Raw genomic sequence first — 23,222 nt, 5'->3', positions numbered from 1 at the left:
CGAAAAGAAAGTTAGGTGAGGATCAATTTATCTGTCACAGACCCTTTTCAAAATACATTCATAGAACTGGAAACTTTTTGCAGGGTTACCCAGTTTAAGTTCTTGCACTGCAGTTGTTTTATAGGGCTGTAACTTCAGTAATTTTGTAGCAATTTGAACAGAGCCATAAGAATTCCCCATTTGCTGAGAAAGATGTCAAACTGATTTTCTAAAACACCTTTCCAGAGCATGCACAGTGTTATCAAGAGTTCATTCTGTAAGTACTGTATGTGCTTTTGTATGTTTCCTATCAAGAATACTTCTTGTTTTGGAAAATTTATTCATCAGTCAATGAACTGTTTTCTAATTAGGACCTTGAACATCAGGGAATTTCTCTTGAAATAATCTCCTCACTGCTGATTCTGTACACATGTATGAATCATGGTTGAATACTCTTTATTGAATAGAATACTTGTATTTTGACATTTCATTTGAAATACTTTCACTCAATACACTGTATTATGTTGTCTAACAAACACATGCTACTTGCATAAATAAAGGCCTCACAGACCAGCCAGCATCGCCACCAACTGGCAGCTGGCTGGGCAGAAAAATGCCTGCCAGGTGTTTGCATTAGGGATTGATCAGCCTGTGTTTAATATGTAGCAGATATTTTTCTGATTGACTTAGTAGCTTTATTTAGACACTGTCTCAGTACAAGGTATTTCCAGTACAGCGGTCTTCAAGCAAATCGACAGGATGGCTTTGGGCAGCCCACTTAGTCCAGTTGCTGGTAATTTGTTTTTGGAGATTTTCATACAATGAGCACTGCAGGTAGCCAGTAAAAGACTAACTAAGTGGTACTACTTTGTGGATTACACATTTGTGGTATGGACATATAGTAAAGAAGACATGGATTTCTTCTTGATATACCTCAGTAGTATTAACCTAAAAGTTCAACTTTTATTGGAGAATGAGAGTAATGGGCAACTCACCTTTCTGCATGTATCTATGGTCAGAAATGTGGATGCTACTTTGGGCTGTAAGTTGCATAGGAAACCTACCAACATTGTTTGACATTTCCACAAGAAATCCAACCTCGCCCAAGACAAAAAAGGAGGTCATTAAAACCTAGGTGGACAGGGCTAATAAAATTTGTGTGCTGGTTTATTTATAACCTGAGCTGAATTGCCTACAGTTGACTTCAAGAAAAATGGCTACTACAGTAAGTGGGTGACATGAGCAGTCCACGCAAGAAGATATAAAGTCAGGACTAATAAGGAAAAATGACTCATTAACAGGGGAACTTTTCCTCTTTTTTATTAACAAGGTATCAGAAGAGGACAGTGTTGGCCAGATATGGAATTGAAACAATTCTTCACCCACCAAGAAGATAAAAGACTGTAACTCTTCAGGCTTTCCCGGCGAGATCTTGACATGTGGAATAATCGGGTCTACTGCCGGATGTTTGTGTCACTCTGGCACAATATTTCAGCCACGTAACTCACTGCCTTCTTCAGGTGGTGTCTGAGACTGCCGTATTGGAGGAGCAGCGCCAGGCAGGTGCGGACGGCAAAGAGAGCACCCAGTGCCCTCTGGGCATAAATACTGGACAAGATCCTCCAATACGGCAGTCTCAGGCACCACCTGAAGAAGGCAACAAGTTACGTGGCCAAAACATTGTGCCAGAGTGACACAAACTTCCGGCAGTAGACCTGGTTATTTCACATGTCAGATAAAAGACTGCTTATAAATGGCAAAAAATGCATGGCATTCGCCAGTGCCACCTGCGGTATACAAAATTCGCTGAAGTTGTGGACAAGTATGTGTTGGTAATACAGAAAGCAGTACTGACACTCACTTAGCTGAACACAAGAGGAACTGAAATTTAGGACATAGTGGTAAATCAGCCTTAGCAAAACATGTCTCCCAAGATGGCAACCATAAAGTAAAATTCAGTGAGATGAGCATTTTAATAATGACAATGTATTTTTTCATTTGTAGAGAAACCATAAAAATACATGAAGATCATAATAATTTTAACAGGAAAGGATGAGGTTGAAGTTTTAAGTTAGATAAAATATGGATGTCAATTTTGTACCTACAGAATGATAATTGATTACTTCTGTTTGAGAATGATGGTGCAACCCGAAATAATCATGCATTCAGCTTGTTGGAAGAAAATTCAACATTGCAACTTCTACTTTCATCTACATCTACATCTACATCCATACTCCGCAAGCCGCCTGACGGTGTGTGGCGGAGGGTACCTTCAGTACCTCTATCGGTTCTCCCTTCTATTCCAGTCTCGTATTGTTCGTGGAAAGAAGGATTGTCGGTATGCCTCTGTGTGGGCTCTAATCTCTTTGATTTTATCCTCATGGTCTCTTCGCGAGATATACGTAGGAGGGAGCAATATACTGCTTGACTCTTCGGTGAAGGTATGTTCTCGAAACTTTGACAAAAGCCCGTACCGAGCTACTGAGCGTCTCTCCTGCAGAGTCTTCCACTGGAGTTTATCTATCATCTCCGTAACGCTTTCGCGATTACTAAATGATCCTGTAACGAAGCGCGCTGCTCTCCGTTGGATCTTCTCTATGTCTTGTATCAACCCTATCTGGTACGGATCCCACACTGCTGAGCAGTATTCAAGCAGTGGGCGAACAAGCGTACTGTAACCTACTTCCTTTGTTTTCGGATTGCATTTCCTTAGGATTCTTCTGCTTTACCGACAATCAACATTATATGATCATTCCATTTTAAATCACTCCTAATGCGTACTCCCAGATAATTTATGGTATTAACTGCTTCCAGTTGCTGACCTGCTATTTTGTAGCTAAATGATAAAGGATCTATCTTTCTGTGTATTCGCAGCACATTACACTTGTCTACATTGAGATTCAGTTGCCATTCCCTGCACCATGCGTCAATTCGCTGCAGATCCTCCTGCATTTCAGTACAATTTTCCATTGTTACAACCTCTTGATACACCACAGCATCATCTGCAAAAAGCCTCAGTGAACTTCCGATGTCATCCACCAGGTCATTTATGTATATTGTGAATAGCAACGGTCCTATGACACTCCCCTGCGGCACACCTGAAATTACTCTTACTTCGGAAGACTTCTCTCCATTGAGAATAACATGCTGCGTCCTGTTATCTAGGAACTCCTCAATCCAATCACACAATTGGTCTGATAGTCCATATGCTCTTACTTTGTTCAATAAACGACTGTGGGGAACTGTATCGAATGCCTTGCGGAAGTCAAGAAACACGGCATCTACCTGTGAACCCGTGTCTATGGCCCTCTGAGTCTCGTGGACGAATAGCGCGAGCTGGGTTTCACATGACCGTCTTTTTCTAAACCCATGCTGATTCCTACAGAGTAGATTTCTAGTCTCCAGAAAAGTCATTATACTCGAACACAATACGTGTTCCAAAACTCTACAACTGATCGACGTTAGAGATATAGGTCTATAGTTCTGCACATCTGTTCGACGTCCCTTCTTGAAAACGGGGATGACCTGTGCCCTTTTCCAATCCTTTGGAACGCTACGCTCTTCTAGAGACCTACGGTACACCGCTGCAAGAAGGGGGGCAAGTTCCTTCGCGTACTCTGTGTAAAATTGAACTGGTATCCCATCAGGTCCAGAGGCCTTTCCTCTTTTGAGCGATTTTAATTGTTTCTCTATCCCTCTGTCGTCTATTTTGATATCTACCATTTTGTCATCTGTGCGACAATCTAGAGAAGGAACTACAGTGCAATCTTCCTCTGTGAAACAACTTTGGAAAAAGACATTTAGTATTTCGGCCTTTAGTCTGTCATCCTCTGTTTCAGTACCATTTTGGTCACAGAGTGTCTGGACATTTTGTTTTGATCCACCTACCGCTTTGACATAAGACCAAAATTTCTTAGGATTTTCTGCCAAGTCAGTACATAGAACTTTACTTTCGAATTCATTGAACGCCTCTCGCATAGCTCTCTTCACACTACATTTCGCTTCGCGTAATTTTTGTTTGTCTGCAAGGCTTTGGCTATGTTTATGTTTGCTGTGAAGTTCCCTTTGCTTCCGCAGCAGTTTTCTAACTCGGTTGTTGAACCACGGTGGCTCTTTTCCATCTCTTACGATCTTGCTTGGCACATACTCATCTAACGCATATTGTACGATGGTTTTGAACTTTGTCCACTGATCCTCAACACTATCAGTACTTGAGACAAAACTTTTGTGTTGAGCCAACAGGTACTCTGAAATCTGCTTTTTGTCACTTTTTCTAAACAGAAAAATCTTCCTACCCTTTTTAATATTCCTATTTACGGCTGAAATCATCGATGCCGTAACCGCTTTATGATCACTGATTCCCTGTTCTGCGTTAACTTTTTCAAATAGTTCGGGTCTGTTTGTCACCAGAAGGTCTAATATGTTATCGCCACGAGTCGGTTCTCTGTTTAACTGCTCAAGGTAGTTTTCAGATAAAGCACTTAAAAAAAATTTCACTGGATTCTTTGTCCCTGCCACCCGTTATGAACGTCTGAGTCTCCCATTCTATATCCGGCAAATTAAAATCTCCACCCAGAACTATAACATGGTGGGGAAATCTACTCGAAATATTTTCCAAATTTTCCTTCAGGTGCTCAGCCACAACAGCTGCTGAGCCAGGGGGCCTATAGAGACATCCAATTACCATGTCTGAGCCTGCTTTAACCGCGACCTTCACCCAAATCATTTCACATTTCGGATCTCCGTCAATTTCCTTCGATACTATTGCACTTCTTACCGCTATAAACACGCCTCCCCCTTCACTGTTCACCCTGTCTCTGTGGTATACATTCCAATCTGAGTTTAGCATTTCGTTACTGTTTACGTCTGGTTTCAGCCAATTTTCTGTCCCTAGTACTATATGGGCGTTGCATAAATATGCAGATTATATATCCAATCCATGTATTGCCCCGAATATATAGAATATCCTCTAGGTAGCAGTAATTGTCAAATCAGAATGCCCAACACAAATTGATATGTCTGCATAAGCAGAAGAAACTAACAATCAAAGTCCGTAAACAATTTATTGGACTGTTCAATTAACCAAAACAAATTCTGGAAGTATAACACCAATACAAAACAGTGATCCATCTTTGAATCACAACTACATACAAGAATAATATAGAAAACAACTGAAATAATTTCCTACTAGTCTCCGCCAGAGACTTCACTGATATACCAAGCCTAATCCAGAGATCAGCGAGAAGATCCAAGCCGGGCTGCTATCCATGTCTGCTGGTGGTCAATGAACTGCCGATGTGTGGCCGAGTGCCGGCCTTTATAGCAGTTCAGTGGATGAGTACCTCGGAACTATTTTCCATCATGTGGTTTGATGTGTGAAAATAGTTCCAGGATCTGCAGCGACCTCTTCCTTATGTTTATGTGGGCCGGTAGTGGCCCCTGGTGGCCGCTGGTGTTTTTGCTGGGGTGTTGTTGTTGTTGTTGTTGTTGTTGTTGTGGCCATTCATCAATATTGCCTGTCAGTTGTGTAGCACTTCGGTGTGCCTATGAAGCAGGCAACCCATGGCTACAGGCTGTCAGTTTGGTTGCTGATGTCTGGTGGAGAAGGCCACAGCACAAAGCCTCCATATACATTCCTCCAAGAATGTTGCACTTCTTCACTGTAGGCCGGTGATGGTAGGAGCTTATATATTATTGTCAGTGCAGGTACTTCCTCTCACTGAATTACTGTGAGTGGTGTCCTGTGTTGAACTCATCTGCTACCCCTTGGCATGGTTCTCCACATGCAAATAAAATATCAAATCCGCACTATATGTGTGTCCTCTATAACAACTTGTCTTATAGTTCTTATTCATATCATTCACAAGTAAGAAGCCTAGAGGGACACATTATTTCTCCAAAGTGCTGTTTAACATTAAAGGGAACAATGTGTTTGAATGTGTAAGTGTTTTTGTTAGTCTATTATTCCCAAAGAAGAACGTTGTCCAAAAGCTTATCAATGATTTCAGTCTTGCTTAGTTTCCTATTCACCTCTCAATGCCTACATCTACATCTACATCTACATACATACTCCGCTAGCCACCAATCAGTGTGTGGCGGAGGGAACTATTTGCACCTAAGTCATATATCCCCCCTCTATTCCAACCGCGGATCGCATGAGGGAAAAACGACTGTCTAAACCCCTCAGTACGAGCTCTAATTTCCTTTATCTTTGAATGGTGATCATTGCACAATTCGAAAGTTGGTGGTAATAATATATGCTCTACATCCTCGGTGAAGATCAGATTTTGGAATTTAGTGATCAGCCTCTTCCGTTTAGCACAGCATCTATCTGCAACAGTGGCCCACTTCCAACTTTTTATGAGATTTGTAATGCTCTCATGATGGCTAAGTGAACCAGTCATGAATCTTGCCACTCTTCTTTGGACCTTCTCAATCTCTTGAATCAGACCCAACTGGTAAGGGTCCCATACAGACAAACAATACTCTAAGACTGGACGAACTAAAGTATTGTAAGCAATTTCATTTGTTGAAGGACTGCATCACTTCAGGATTCTGCCAATAAACTGGAATGTAGGGTTTGCCTTACCCCTTACTTGTGTAATCTGGTTGTTCAATTTGAGATCATTTCGAATAGTCACTAGTATACAGTGAATTATTACCTTTACTCCTTCTATTATTAACATGTGTTTTTGTAAGATTAAGGTTTAGAATTTAATGGTTCTTTTGTTATCTTGCCAGTTCCTGCTATAAAAGAGTTCAGGTCTTTAATTAATATTTCTATGCTGTAAGAAAAAATCTTGTTTTAGAACAGCCAAAACTGTTTTTCATTTTGTATTTATGAAGATAATTTATAAAGATCAAGAAAATATGCACACTGGATATTGAATAAGCATATTTGCTATGCTTTCATTTTATGTTCAGTTTTGTTCATCCAATTTAGTCTTATCCCATAAACTTCTACATTTTGCCACTGAAATAATTATCTGTTCATACAAGAAGAATATAATTAATGCCATAATAATATTTTAGTTTTCATTTCAGCTGTCAGTAAAATGTTTCATTAAATCAATAAACATTATTTCGTGTTTTGAATTTCATAGTGACTTTCAGTAACATTTTTTCTTTAAATGATAGAAGTTGAGGCAACTATTTTATTCTTCTTCCTTTATCTAATCCCAATATTGTTTTCAGCTAGATTTCATGAAACAGTATGGTTATCTGGATCCAAGCTCACAAGTATCTGAGTCTCTGTACAAAAATGAAGACATGGTTGAAGTCATCAAACAGGTGCAGAGATTTGGGGCTCTTAACCAAACAGGCATTCTCGACAATGCAACACTTCAGGTACAGTTGCTTACTGTATTACTGTGATACAAATAACTAAATTTCATCAGTATGTTGTCTCAAGAATAAATGAACCACCGTGATAAAATTAGAAATTTATTTACCAACTTTTATAATAATTTTATCTTACAGACAGCAAAGAATTAAAATAGACCTAAGGACTATGGTACCTGAAAATAAAAACCTATGCTATACTACTAACAACAAAAGCGGATGAACTATATATCCTGACCAATATCTGGTTTTATGCAATTCATAACATCCTATTTCACATTTTCTGGTTGACTCCTAAAATATGAAATTAACCTTCAGCTTTATAGGTCACATACAGATACTGCTTTTGTTCTGTCATTTAGTCTTATGCTAACTGTAGTGTTGTATTTTATCAGTTAATGAAATCCCCAAGATGTGGAGTTCCTGACATCAAGCATACCAACAGGACAAGGAGCAAGAGATATATTGTGGGATCTGATGGCTGGAAGAAAAGACATATTACCTACTTGTAAGTCTTCTTGTTTTTCCCTCACATATATTTGTTGTATTTCTTTTTCATTTATATTTTGTAACAATGTGTGGGAAGAAGGCATATCTGACAATATGATCCCTGTAGAAGACCCAGGTGCAAAACCTGATCAGTCCATCCACCCAGCACTTCATACTCCAATCCTGCCACAGGCTTATCCTATCCCATCAGTAGCAGGAACACCTGTGAAAGCAGCCATATTATATAAAACTCTGCTGCAATCACTGCAGTTTTTCACATTGATATGACAACCTACTATTTGTCCCCTGGAATGAATGGCAACTGCCAAGCTGTGCCCAAGGACAAAGTTGTCTGTCCAGTGACACAACACACAGTTGGGCACAGCATATTTGAGTTCAGTGGCTGCTTCATAACTCAGGCCATCTGGGTCCTCCCCTGCACCACCAGCTTTTATGAACTATAAATGGGAGATATCATTGCAACATATCATTGTCCTCCCTAAGCCTCCTGGCCTGAATCTCCATTAAACCACTGTTCCAACACCCTGTACCAAACAATTTCCCCTACCTCTGTCCTGTCACCCCTTCCCAGTCCACATCGCCATATCACCTTAATCATCTGATGCACCCCAACAGTTCTAGTACTCATGTATCACATGCCTATCCTGTGCATCTGCTACCCATCCTCCCTGCATTCCTAGCCCTCAAACCTGATGCCTCCCTCCAAGCCACTAGCTACTCACCTCCAACCCTCTTCTGCCTCCTGCCTCTCTCTTTCCTACCCACCCTCCCCACACAACACTCACTCCTCCCTAGTCCATCTGCCAAATTGGAATCCTGGTATTGTGTGTCCAGCCAGCAAAATGAAGGTTTTTTAAAATTTAATTTAATTTTATTTATTTACTTTTTTTTGTGTATTTTACTCAAATGAAAGGAAGATTGTCTAATACTGGTGCAATGTATCCTCTGCCATGCATTGTTAAGTGACTTATGCACATTATATGTAGGTGCAGAATCACAGTGCGAGGCACAAAAATATTTTGTATGTAGACTTTGACTTCAGGTGTGACTTTTGTTCTCACTTTTTATATTCTGGCACAAAAGTCTTCAACAAATTATGATCATACACAAAAGAAATAGCCACAACTGCAGAACAGATGTGAAACATTGCATAGAAGTATAGATAGATGCCTAATGCAACACATTTGAATGTCAGAATGGCAATATATGAAGCCATCAGATTAGGATTTAAGGTCCCCTGTGGTCATTAGAGATGGAGCACCAGTGCAAAGAGTTATCTCTGTGGCTCTGAGAAACAGCTGTAATCATTACAACTGAACATAGCTCAATGATGCAATGGAATCTCTAGCAGAATCTTCTATAGCTGAGTTAGTCACTCTTTTAGCCATAATATACCATAGATAACTCAAACAAAAACTGTGCCCAATAGCTGGAGGAAGGCACATTTACACCCAACTACAAGGTTTATCCCAGAAGTTACCCACAAAACTATCATTCAGTATCTTTGACATCCATATCTTGTAGAATATTTGAACATTTATGAGCTCAGACACAGTTAGATACTTTGAACAAACTGATCTCCTCGAACCCAACCAGTAAGGATTCTGAAAACACTGGTCATGTACACCCCAGCTTGCGCTTCTCTCAGTTGACATCCTGAAAGCCATGGACCAAGGTGGTTGGGTAGATGTAGCAGTTCTTGACTTTTGAGAAGTATCTGACATTTTACTCAGTATCAAACTTGTAATATAGGGTAGGTGGGGGTAAAGCAGTTTTTCTAATAATGCGGTCAATGAGGGTTAGATTTTCCTGCAGTTTCAAATTGAAATGATTGTCCCACCTACCCTAACCACATAGTTATTTCTATAGAAAATTATCTGATTTATGAAAAAAATGCTAATTATAGTTTGATTACCAAGTGATTTAACTGGTACATCAACCAAGACATATTCCAACATGCCTTTAGTTAACTGTATGTCATTAGAAAAAAATAACATTTCTACCTATCTCCCATAAATCAAAGGTCCTATATACTTAATCATAAAATAATAACCTGAGAATATTTGTCCATATCTTTCAATTTAGTGCTTTCAGATGCAGTAAATAAATTCACAATTTCTTTACAATTACCGATTCCGTTTTGCTGGTAACTTCAAATCCAGTCTTCCACAATGTAAAATGCAACAAATATCTAAACCATAACCATACTGACAATAATCCTATGCATTAACTGCTTTGCCTCCTCTTATGTAAAAAATGTAACAATCTGCAATACTGTTAAACAAATTGATCATAACAGTCAGTTCTGTCAAGAGCTTTGTGAAGTGATGGCCAATATCTTTACAAATTAGTGCAGTATGTGACTGTCCCATAGGTTCTCTGCATAATATCGTATATATTTGATTAGTTTAGATTTTTATTGATACCAAAAATCAAGTTATGTGTTGTTGTATGTGGATATGTGATAGATTTAGAAAGCTGTTGCCATTCGTCAAGCACATGAGTTATCAGTTTGCTTGTAATAATAACAATTTATTTGTTGAACTTCAGATAAATTTTATTGTTTTCTGAATAAGCACAAGAAAACTGTAACATTTGGCACACATCATCAACAAAATAAAAGATAGTAGCACTGTGTTGCCATAAAAAAGGAAAAGAAACATACTGAAAAAAAGCAGTTCATTTGACATATTTGAATTGCAGCCCTCAACACTCCTTCTCAATTTAAACAACTCTCAACCCACCCTGATAACATTTCATTGATCTCACAACTTTTCAATTTTTTAACTGGGTTATGGCTTAGTCAAAATGTCAACCAGCTGCTCTTTTGTATTTATATAACATATACCAATAGTTCATTTGCTCACCTAGTCTCTTATCATATTTCATTTAATATCAATGTGTTTCATTCTTCAACACTCCCATGTTTGAAGCAAATGAATATAAGGTTGACTGTCTTCAAGAATTCTCATTAGGTAGTTGAGATTCATGTATGTCAACAGCTGAACTAACCATAGAAGTTCACTTGGTGCTGTGGCCATGGCTACATATTCAGCTTTAGTTGAAGATAAGGAGACTCAGCTTTAACATTTTGTAGTCCAACAAACTGTGTTTCTATACACTTGCAGAAGGAATCCTGATGAAGTGCTTCTTATCTTCTCAGCTGCCAAAATCTGTATCTATATGGCAAAGAATCACTTCAACTCCCACTCTCCCACACTCTTCTAAGTACCTTCCAATTGATCTTAGTTGGTTTGCTTTGGTTTCTGCTGAAATAATTTACTACTATATTTGTACATCAAATAACCTATCAACTAACAAAACAGTTTAGATTCACATAAGTAATCTTCATAATTATTTAGCTCTGGTCTGCTTTCCACTGTGACTTTGGTCTTCTTTAGTGTCTTAAGTGGGTTACAACCATTTAAGTAAAAATGTTCCAGTAGTTTTTGCAAATATGTAGTTTGAGTCATCATCTAATTGTTTGAAATCAGTGACAAAAAGAATTTCAATTCTCCCATATCATGCATGAAAAACTGATTTTCCAAATCTCTTTTAATCTTGTAAGGTACACTCCACCAGCTTCCAAATTACCCTTATACAAACAAATGTCAACATTTGACTGTTTAAGTCCAATACTTTTGATGAAACTATCAAGTGTTCCATTCTGCATATGAGGAACCTGCTTCAGTCCATAAAAAGCCTTTTTTAATTTTAAGATTTCATTCTTTTGACCTGCAACACCTTGAGGTAATTTCAAAGGCCTTTTTGACATTGATTTGGCACAAAAAAGTGTATGTTTCATCATAATCATAATCCTTCCTCTGAGCACAGTGTTTAACTGTCTTGCCTTATATCTCTCAATGTCCCTATCTGCAGACACAGTTGAACTCAACACTTTATTTTTAATGACACATAGTAAACACAGCAGAAGAAAAAATAATGTTCGATAAACCACAAGCAGTATTAAAGATAGTCTCCATCAACACCTCGGCAAAAGTAAAAATGTAAGAAGGAAAGAAAAGTTCACTTTGTGGAATGTCTGTGTCTCAACAAAGAGCAGTCAATTGCCAGCACTCCTTGTGGCTTATGCACCAACTCAGCTGACATTTTGCAATTGGCTGATCTCTAGCTGTCAGGCATGAGCCAGTCACGGCCTCCTGCAGTTTCTACACAGCCCCCCATGAGAGAGCAGAGTGTCATCCTATGCATCGCCCTAGGAATCGTCCATGTACTTTGCTGGGAAGCGCACATTGTGACCAGAGCACATCTTGTGAGCAGACATCATTGTTGAGGGTTTGGAGTTTGCTGCTCTGCAACAGACAAGGGGTGTGGGTTGGGAGGACAGGAGTGGATACCAATGGGTTCTTCTACAACAAACACGGGCTTAACACAGTCAATTGAGATGGTATTTCATTTTCATTGACCATGATCTCGAATGTTTTGTCATATCTCATGACAGAACAGTTAGGGCCTGCATACAGAGGTGTTAACGCTAGTTTAACTCCGGCCCTACATAGCCTCAAATGTGTACATCTATTTAATTCATTGTGCACAAAAGTCTGGTGCTTACCATGTTGGGATGCTGGTCGCGGGTGGATATGTGAGATTCTCTCTCTTATTTCATCAATGAAATGTGGAGAGTCTGTGCTGCCCTTTTGATGCAGCATTCAAACCAACAAATTCACCCAGCAGGTTTAAGGTTTCACCATATACTAATGCAGTTGGTGACACAGTTCTGGCTTGCACATTGTCCAAAGCTCCAGCAGAACTAGTGGCAAGGCTGATGTCCAGTTTGTCTCATGGCACATCACAGCTGTCTTAAGGGAACGGTGCCACCATTCTGCCATGCCATTGCAGGCACAATGGTAATTCCACAATGGTAGTTCACACTACAAAGGTGAACTGTTCCACAGAAGCTGCTCAGTTCGATAAAAAAATCAGATTTGAATTACTGCCCTTTATCCATAATTATATTTAGCAGGCATCGAAAACATGCAACCCACTGTGACACAAATGCAGTCACTAGAGTTTCATTGGAGATATTATCAGCTGGAATCGCCTCCGGCTAACATGTAAATCTGTCCACAATGTTTAGAAAGTAACATTGCCCTTCAGAGGGAGGCAGCGAAGAATATATCTGATAACTTCATTAATTTAATCTCTAATGCCATGTTCAACATTTTTTTGTTTATAGATCAGTCATTTGATTTTAAGCATGGGACTACATTCTCTGTCTCTGGCAAGAATTAGACAGCCATGTCACTTTGCATTAGTTCAACAGAAATGATCAATGTAGTGTAACCTGCAAGAGAAAAATAAGCAACTTAATTGTTTTTAAAACAATTCTCAGCTACACAAAGCAGATCTAGAGTTTCTGTGTGGTTTTATAAGGATATTTGTGGGCATAAACTTTTGTCTCATATCTTTGAAGATTTCTGAAAAAAAAACCTCCAATTTTTTAAAGTATTTGTATGGATGCACTGCTTTTAGTCAATGTTTCTCCTGCCTGCAGACACTTTTAATGGGGAATAGGTTGCTTGCAAGTTTTAAATCTTTGGAAGAGGAACTGGTTCATTCTCTTACATGAGCTAAATTTGAATTATTGTTAAGGAAGGGTACTAAAAATCTTTAAGACCTGTGGCTTTTCTGATTTAGTGGTCCTTCTGTTAACTTCTTCTGTTGTTCTTGCAGACTGTAGTGTGTCTAATGGTGTTGATGGAACTGTCTCTGTTCGTTGAGTAGCATCTGTTGTGTGTGGTTGTGGTTTTTAGCTCCTCTGTTTGTAGTCTTACAACTTCCACTTTGTGTGATAGTTATACTTTACTTGAAGAATTCTCATTTTTCTTGACTTTGTCTAAAAAATTATTTGGATGATGAAGAGGTATGGATTTATTCTCATTCATTTAGCTATCCACTGTTGTTTACAATGACATCTTACTTTTTTTTGGCCATTTCTATAACTAGTGAATTTTTGGTTAGCACTGATGCTCATGCTATTGCTTCTACTTCTTTTAATAGTGTTTCTGTTTTTCCTCTGGTTATGAAGTTGCTACTTCTTCTTTTCATTTTGTTTATCTGAGGGCCACATTAATTCAGATCCACTTTGTTTCTTCTGGTCTTTATGCTTGTCCAGTATTCTTTCATTCTCATAATTCACAATTTCCTTTGCTCTTCTTTCCATAATGATTTCGTCCTAGGTCTAATTCTGCCCTGAAAACAGTGACAGCTTGAATTTATTATCTGTAAATCAATCTGTTGTAAATCTCTTGAATCCTGTATTCCCATATCTCCCAAGTCCTTTTGTACCTCTTGGAGCTGGTATACTTTGGATCTCTAGTTCTCACGAAACTGTATTTCATATCTGATGTGTCCACAGACCATGCTCCTTTTTTTGATAGTATCCGAGATTCTGTCTATATAGGTATGCAGTTCTTGATCCACCTGTCCTGTATACTGATCATTTCCTGTTGTTTGGGGTCCCAGTATCCTCCTGAGATTCCTTCATTCTACAAGTTCTTGCCACGTAAGTACTCCTATTGTTACTAGATCCAGAATTTCTGCTGTGTATATGGGTTCAGGGTAGAACAAGGTCTGGCAATGTCTCAGTTTTACATTGGCTGAAATATTCTTCTTATTGTAGATATTCATAATAAGTTTGTATGCTAAATTCATTCTGTTTATTGGTACTCCTATAGCTTCTATTTCTGTCAGACCAGTTTCTATCAGTTCTGTTAGGTACCTCAGTCTCTCCACCTTCTTAATTTTCTCTCCTTTTATTGTTATCGATCTAGGAGCTGCTTTGATGTTCATCATAAAAGACTGTGTGTTCTTGATAAAGATCTGTATGCTTTTTTTAGTTCTTAATCTTCAGAGTTGCATCATTTGGTTAACCACCTCTTCTAATGGTTCCAACAATATCATAGTATCACCTGTGAATGCTAAGACAGTCTACCAATATTGCTTTTTTCTTGCATCTCAGTCATATTCCACCCACTGCCTTCATTTCTTGTCACCATTCCCTGTTCAGGTAGACAGTTAAAGAGAGTGGGAGAGGATCCACCTTTATTGCCACTATTGTTTTTGTTTTGAAATTAGTTTGGTGTTTTCATATTTCATTGATTATCAGGCTTCTCATACATTCTCCCCCCAAGCTGCTCAGGTGTAGTGATAACTAAATATAAACAGAACCAAAATGAGGTAGGGTGAAAGAAAGTACTGATACATTTCAAATGTATGGTTTGTATATCACAATGTTTGAGGGAAAACTCCTGCTTGAAGATTTTTAATTTATAGTAATTTCTAAGTTTTAATATGTTATATTGAAAAAGTAATTTATTTCATAATACAAAAGCTTATTTTACTCTTTTATTTCCAAATAGTATAGCCAACTGGTCTCCTAAGATTGGTGAAGAAGCAGTTGTTGAACAAGTTCAGCGAGCATTTAGCACATGGGCAGGATATGCAAGACTAAACTTCTCACTCATAGCAGATCCTGCAGCTGATATTATCATTGCTTTTGGTCGAGGACCTCATGGTGATCCGTAAGTAATAAGTATATAATTTTGTTTGCGCGAGTGTAAAGAGAAAAATGCTGCTAAAAACTATATGCATGACTGGAGATTTGTTCATTTGAACCAGGAGGACTATTTAGGGTAAAAACATAAGACAATGGGAAAAATATACTGTCAGTAAGTCTTGGTATGATCTACTTATTACCTGAAAAATTTATTTTAGCTTTCAGTAGAGCAGACTATAAGAATTGTCAGTTTCTGCCATATATTTCAGTCACTCATTACTGAACCATCATGTTTACATAAGATGAAGGTACATTTTACACAACACTAAATAATTGTAGAAATTTCAGTGGAAACTAAGTACTACTTTTGTTGTGTCTTACATATTAACAGAAACTTTCATTTGGTGCCCTTAAAAATTTAACATACTTTTTATTAATGTTAATGAAAGATCAGAAATGATCTCTGAAAGAGACAGATTTCAATGACCATGAAAATATGAAGGTAATGATGATGTTTGGAAAAGCTAAACAGAATGGCTAGGTCACTTACATAACAGAGGGCATGAATACTGTTAATCTACATTTTATTACTAGGTAGAGATACATCATAGAACTTGTGCACACCATAGAAGCTCAGAATGGACTACTCAGAGATTGTTCTGTGGCAGAACCTTAGTGCTGTTCAAGGAATTTTTCTCATACTCCATCATGCGATAACTGCTAGGTCACTACAGAGCTCCTTCCTGGTAGTGCAGAGCACAGGGGTTTGGATGGTGCTGCTGCTAACTACAGATGCACGTGACCACCCATGCTCTGGCTGGCTGCTTAACAGGAACACAGCTGGACTGTTTCTCACTGCAATGAGTATGTGGAGCATGCTTTATTGGTAGTAGGGTGAAGGGTGAGATGGTAGCCAGTGATGTCATCCAAAACAGAAGTGAAGGCTAGAGTAAGGGAGGTGATGGTGCTGTAACAGTGCATGTATCTTGCTCCAGTGGCAAATGCTGGAGCCGAGCATGTTTTTTTAGCAGCCATGAGCTTGAGAACACTGAATGCTGATAATTTTGATTTGATGGAAGCCAGATCTGTGTCATCAAGAGAATGTTCTTGGGAGTGTGCCATCCTGGATATGTTGCTCATTGTGTTATCCTTCCACAACAAGGAGGTCATCAATTAGTTTGACTGAGATCTCCTCAGGTCAGAACTAGTGCACACTGTAATTACATTGTCATCCAGGTCAATGTGCAGAAGTTCATCTATATGGTTAATATTACCTGCAAGCTCATCAACAGCATCAAGCAGGGTCTACAATGGTTTAAGTCTGTTGACTGTAATAGTAATCAATTTGCTGTGTAGTAAAATGTCAAAGGCGTTGTCTTTCTGTCTAATCACTTATGTGAGCCTGAGTAGGGCAGGTGTAATACCCATCAGACAGCATCGCCTCACAGCATGACTTGGTCATAGTCCTGCAGAGATTTATGTGTGAAGTTTTTCTGAGAACGATGTCCCTGCTGGGATGGTAGTTTGAGGTGCGCAATGTGTTACTTGATTTTGCAGATGAGCTGTGGCAGTCCTTTGTTTGTAGGCAGTTGGGATGGCTTTGTGAAGTCCACTGGAAGAATCAGCAGGTATCCATAAAGGAGTTCTGCCAGAGACATGCAGAGACCTTCTTTATAGGCTGAACATACATCTAGAAGAACTCACAGGAGGGTGTCTGTCCATTCCCCTCCATGACATAAAAAAGCTGTTTGCTTTACTGTTTCATTACCATGTAGTTGATAAGCTGTTGTTCAGAAGTGCTGAACACAATGAAAGTGACAGAGTTGGGTAAAAGTGCCGACTCAAATTGTCTGTCTTAGTCTGTTGTTATTTTGATTAAACAGCCAAGACTGGAAATCCATAGATTGACAAATGCTTGTGCAGTGGTCTCATCAGGGTATGGCCTTGACCTTGTGTATTACTCTGTCAGTTGCTTAAAAGAATATATCAATATGCATTTGAATCAGGGAGGGGCCCAATGAGGTCTAAGTGGGCAGGCTGAAAATGGCCCTTGAGGATAGAATAACAGCTGCATTGTGGTTGTGCCTGCCAACCTATTTTAAAACATTGGCAGGCAGTATATGCCTGTGTCCAAGAAATGCAGTCTTTCTTGACTTTTGGCCATATGAAGTAACCTGTGACAATCTTTGTTGTAGGTCATATCCCAAGGCATGTAATTTATCAAAAATAGCTCACCTCATGGTGAATGATACTGGCGGACAAAGATGTTTTTGTGGGACATTGCATAGTACTCGTATCGAGCCAGGAATATCGTGCCATCAGATGCACAGTCCTGTTATGGTGTCATGTAGTAGATTGCATAATTGTGTGTCTTGAAGCTATGCTGTTGCAAGTGTTTAAAAATCACTACCTGCTGAGAGGGCACTGATCCATGAAAGGAAATTGGCCACAACATTGTTGGTGCCATGAAGATGTTGGGCATCTATTGTAAGTTGCTCAATGTAGTCCATATGTTGTGAGCAACAATCTTTTACTGGGTTGCAAACAGAATCTGGTAGGTGGTGATAAATTGTACAGACTGTCAAAGGTCTGCCCTCAATGTCATATTTAAAGTACCATTTTACTTCATATACTGCCAACAGTTCTCTGTTATAGACCAGCCACTCGTGGGAGTCCATCAACTTTTCAGAAAAGAAACATAGTAACTTTTGCACACATACTACTGACTGCTAGAGAACAGGACCTATCACAAAATCACTACTGTCGGAGGTGATTATCAGGTGTGCTGTGGGTAGTGGGTGTGCCAGAGTTGTAGAATGAGAAAAACAGTATTTAGTATTTTCAAATGCTTGTTGCATCTGTTGGACCCAGTTAATATTCAAAACCTTGGCCTTCTCATTGTCTTTCTTGTTTTCAAGTATCAGTGGGCATCTACACTGAGTCTGCACATTAAGGTGACTGTAAATCTCATGAACCACAATTTTATGAATAATTTCAGGAATAGTTGAATACTTGGTATCACACAGTTACTTATTTACCCATCTTCCAGTAGACAGGAAAAGGAACACAACCAGCAACTTTTATTCACAAGTTTTTAATGGTACAAGAACATCTTACAAATTATAAGCAAAATATTTACCAAATTCATTTTAATGCAAATTTAATAGAAAACTGGATTATGAACTTTTTTCTGTTTCTCCTGTAGATAATTTTCTTGTGTGAGCTCACATTTCACAAAGCAACAAAAAGTTGTCCACTGGAGAACTATGTTATACGATACTCAATAAGACTGTTGGTGTAAGTATCATTCATGATTTAGCATTAAGTCTCACTACAGGTTGCAATCTCTTGCTGTTCAAAGTAGATTCAGTCTGATAGGAAGAGAGTGTTCAACATAATTCATAGAACAAGCTGTAGTTAAGAGTTGAAACTCAATCTGTAGTAGCACGATTCACGTTTTCGTCACACTTCATCTAGTGTAGACTGGGAACTGTCTGCTAGGCATGCCCATGCTGCCTGAGTAGTTCTTGTTCTGCCGGCAGAGGGTGTGGCCGAATTCTCGCGTGCCCTCTGGTGGACAGGACTTTACTTGCGGCAACTACCGTCCGTGACGCGCCGTGCCAATGTGCACCTCCTGTGATCTTTCTGGTGGCTACTGCACTCCTCCTCCTTTCTGGGGGGTGAAGTGACTGTGATCCACTGCGTCGGAAGGTGGAGCGTTGTGCCATAGCGATAAGCTCCATGTCCATTGGAAGGCTGGAGTCAGGGGGATCTGCCAACCCTTGAGCCGGAACCTTTGAATACGGTTGGAAGTGACCCACACGAAGAGGCCCCCATCATCCCACCACCAGAGCCCGGGACAGAACGAGCGAGAAGCCGTCGAACTTCGGATCCCGGTCCACCACGGAAGGGGCAAGACCCAGTGGTGAGGACGGAGGGGAAGGGACGACCACAGGTGAACCAGCCTCCTGAGAAACCAGGCCTGTGTGGGGGGTCGGCTCTCACCGGGGCATCTCTAACAATGGTGATGCCAGTGCTGGAGCTACTGGAGGCCGCCAAGGCTGAGAACCGTCACAGTGTGGCGGAGTCACACGTGGGAGGGGCAGTAGCGTACCCTGAGAAAACAACAAGGGTGCCAGCAATGGGGAAGAAGGCACCTGAGGGGTCGGAGGGTGGGTGCCCAAACATGGATATAGCTGATTTTGGTGATGACATACCTCCCGGTTCCCCGCCTGCAAGGTATAGAGCCAGCAGCCATTGCGGCACAGGACCACCACCGGTATCCATTGTGGATTGCGACCAAACCCACGTGCCCAGACCAACATACCTGGTGGAAAGCCGGGTACCCCGTTTTGTGAAGACTGGTGAGGACCAGGCCGGAGGAGGTGCAGCAGAGTCCTAGGTTGGCGGCCGTGGAGGAGCTCTGTGGGGCTGTGTTCTCCCATCGGTGTGGTCCGGTATGCCGTCAGGAAAAACCTCAAGGCCTCCTCTGCTGGAAATTAGTGCACATAATTTTTCATCTGCATCTTAAATGTGTGCACCATGTGCTTGCCTTCCCCATTTGATTGTGGATGAAAGGGAGGAGAGCAAACGTGCCGAATACCAAAGCGCCTACAAAAATCCTGGAAGGTCTGTGAAATAAATTGAGGTCCATTGTCCGATACCGGGATGACTGGCAGACCTTCCACAGAAAAAATTTTTCCTAGTGCCTGGATTGCAACTTCTGAAGTGGTTGAGGAGCAGCGAACCACATATGGCAATCAGAAATAAGCATCAATGACAATGAGCCAAAAGCCATTGAGAAACGGGCCCGCAAAATCTATGTGAACACGTTCTCATGCCTGGGTTGCAGACGGCCATGAAGAGAACGCTGACCTGGGAGACGCCTGTTGGCTCGCACACTGGGAACAGGTGGCCACTAAGTGCTCAATTTCTCTGTTAATACTGGGCCAGTACACATGTCTGCAAGCCAAGGTTTTAGTATGGGAAACACCCCAGTGCCCCTCATGTAATAACATGAGGACCTCCCTTCACAAACTTGCAGGAACAACCGTGCAAGGAGCTGTATCATCGGTAGCCAGAAGGAGAACTCCTTCCAAGACTGAGAGGCGGTCTCGTAGAACAAAATAATTACGAAGAGGGTCCAAGGCCTGACCTGGAGGTCGGGACGACCACCCCTGCTGAATGAGGTGAACTACTTGCCAGAGTACCGGGTTAGCTGCGGTTTCCCTGGTGACTCTAGAACTAGTGATCAGGAAGCCATCAACCACTTGGCAGGATGCCACATCCAAATGAAAACACATGATCTCCTCCTGATCAAACTTAGGATCTGGACCCACCGGAAGACGGGAAAGAGCGTTGGCGTTGGCATGCTGTCCTGTAGGGTGAAAATGAATGTCATAATGGTACTTAGAGATGAGCAAGGCCCAGCGCTGCAGTCTGTGGGCCACCCTATCCAGAATTTGAGAGGCGAGGCCAAATAACGATATTAATGGCTTATGGTCAGTGATTAAGTGAAACTTCGTGCCACACAAGAAAGAGTGAAACTTGGTAACAGCGTAGACAATGGCTAAAGCCTCTTTTTTCACCTGGGAGTAATGGACCTGCACGGGACTAAGAGTTTTAGATGCAAACGCCAGTGGCTGCTCGGAGCCCTCCGCATTGCGGTGGGCCAGGACCGCCCCCACTCCATACTGCGAAGCATCTGTAGCCAGGACCAATGGCTTATTGGGGTCAAAAGTAGCCAAACAAGGTGCTGACATGAGGTGGCCCTTCAATGAGGTGAATGCTCGCTAGCATGCAGGCGACCAATCAAAAGGAACACCCATACGCAGAAGGCAGTACAGGGGGCGGGCTATGGTGGAAGCCCTGGGAATGAACCGGTGGTAATATGCAATCTTGCTTAAAAAAGCTTGTAACTCCTTCAGCGAAGCGGGCTGCAGAAGGTTGACGATACCTTGGACCAAACTTCCTAGCGGCTGGATGCCGTGCCGAGAGATGGTGTAGCCCACATACTCAATGGACAGTTGAAAGAAGTTCGACTTACACAGGTTGCAACGCAGGCCCATGGACCTGAATTTGAGAAAGAGGATTTGAAGGATGTGCAAGTGTTCCTTCGTGCTGCGGCCTGTGACAATTATGCTGTCCAGGTAAATTAATACAATAAGGGATTGTCGATGTGACATGCTCAAGATAACGCTGAAATATCGCCGGGGCACTAGATATTCCGAAGGCCAACCACTGGTATTGGTAAAGGCCAAACGGTGTGTAGATGACCGCCAGCCGTTTCGAGTCCTCATCAAGTGGTATCTGATGATAAGCCTCTGAAAGATCGATTTTTGAAAAATATTGCCCTCCTGCCATGGTGGAGAACAATTCATCAGAACGAGGCAAGGGATAGGTGTCCACCACCAATTGGGAATTAATGGTGGCCTCGAAATCGCCACAAAGATGTAATTTTCCTGAGGGTTTCCTGACAATAACGAGGGGCGAAGCCCACTCGCTAGAAGAAATGGGAAGAACGACCCTGAGGGCTGTCAGCTGGTCTAGCTCTGCTTTTACCTGAGGGCAGAGAGCCAAGGGGATCTGCCTCGCGAGTAGAAAATGCGGGCGAGCTGACGCCTTCAATATCAGGTGAGCTTCAAAGTCTGAAACATGCCCCAAGCCCTTCTCAAAGATATCCTTTAAGTCAGAGATCAAAGATTCCAATGATTGATAGGGTACGTCTTCGGAGACCAACTGTATGGTGTCTGCGATAGAAAAACCGAAAGCTTGAAAGGCATCCAACCCAAAAAGGATAGCGGAGCTTACATCACTGACAACAATAAAAGTAAGAGGCCGAGTGACTGATTTGTAAGTAACATTGGTAGTGAATTGACCCAGTACAGGAATGAAATGTTTACCATAACCGCATAGATGCCGATAAACTGGCGCCAATGGGGGCAACCCAAGTTCGGAGTAAGTTTGTGCATTCAACAAGGAAACTGCCATGCCTGTATCTACTTGCAGTTGTAATTGGCACAACCGAACCGACACCTTGATAAAGAGTTTGTGTGCCGATGCGTCGGGAGCCTGGCCTGATGAAACTTCCTGAATGTCAACATCCATGTCCTCTGTACCTGCTTCCTTCAATTCTTTTGAGGCTGAGCAGCAAACATTAGCAATGTGTCCTTTCTTATTACATTTGCGACAAACGGCCCAATGCTGGGGGCACTCTGATCGATCATGATGTATATAGCACGACGCACAGGACGGTAACACGGGCCGGCGGCCGGAACTCTGTTTACGCACTGTGTGGGAGCGGCCGTAATGGCCAGATTGTAGCACTCGCACGTCGTCCATCCTGGAAGCAGTGGATGGGGCCAAGCCACCCTGAACTGCTGCAACGTTGCACCATGCTTCCAACTGTTGACCTGCAGCATGAGAGAATTCATACAATTGAACAATGGACAGGACCTCCTCAAGGGAAGGGTCTTCCAACTGCAGGGCCCATTGCCGGACCTCCCTATCAGGGGCTGAACAAACAATGACGTCAAGCACCATAATGTGAGCATACGACTCTCGTGACTGCTTCATGACAAAATGACACTTGCGACTAAGACCGTGCAGGGTAGCGGTCCACGCCCGGCAAGACTGTTTCTTGCATCGATAGAACTCGACCCTAGCCGCCACAACATGCATGCGGCGACAATAATATGAAGACAGCAATGAACACGATGCGTCAAAAGACAAGGACCTGCAACGGTGCTAGCTGAAGCAAAACTTGATACAGCGAGGGAGATATCCAATACAAGAACTCAACTCGCATGATGTAATTTCATTATGGGCCAAATACATACAGATTTGATAATCAACGTGCACAGCTTTGATGTGC

At 41.2% G+C, this 23,222-nt stretch overlaps 1 protein-coding gene across 2 annotated transcripts in view; it reads left to right on the top strand.

The window, feature by feature from the left end:
- The window catches only part of LOC126189817 (matrix metalloproteinase-2-like), a 121,117-nt gene that overhangs the window by 28,426 nt on the left and 69,469 nt on the right, over positions 1-23,222 (top strand). The window contains exons 2-4 of one of the 2 annotated variants that reach the window (XM_049930973.1): positions 7,178-7,326; positions 7,716-7,828; positions 15,213-15,374. In XM_049930973.1, the coding sequence (XP_049786930.1) occupies positions 7,178-7,326; positions 7,716-7,828; positions 15,213-15,374 (424 nt within the window). Of the gene's footprint in view, positions 1-7,173; positions 7,327-7,715; positions 7,829-15,212; positions 15,375-23,222 lie in introns of both variants that reach the window. The other variant, XM_049930972.1, reaches the window with a different exon arrangement.

This window comes from Schistocerca cancellata, chromosome 1 (genome assembly GCF_023864275.1).
Source record: "Schistocerca cancellata isolate TAMUIC-IGC-003103 chromosome 1, iqSchCanc2.1, whole genome shotgun sequence".
Lineage (NCBI taxonomy): Eukaryota > Metazoa > Arthropoda > Insecta > Orthoptera > Acrididae > Schistocerca > Schistocerca cancellata.
The sequence above is the reverse complement of the archived record's forward strand: the minus strand, read 5'-3'. Positions and strand labels throughout refer to the sequence as shown.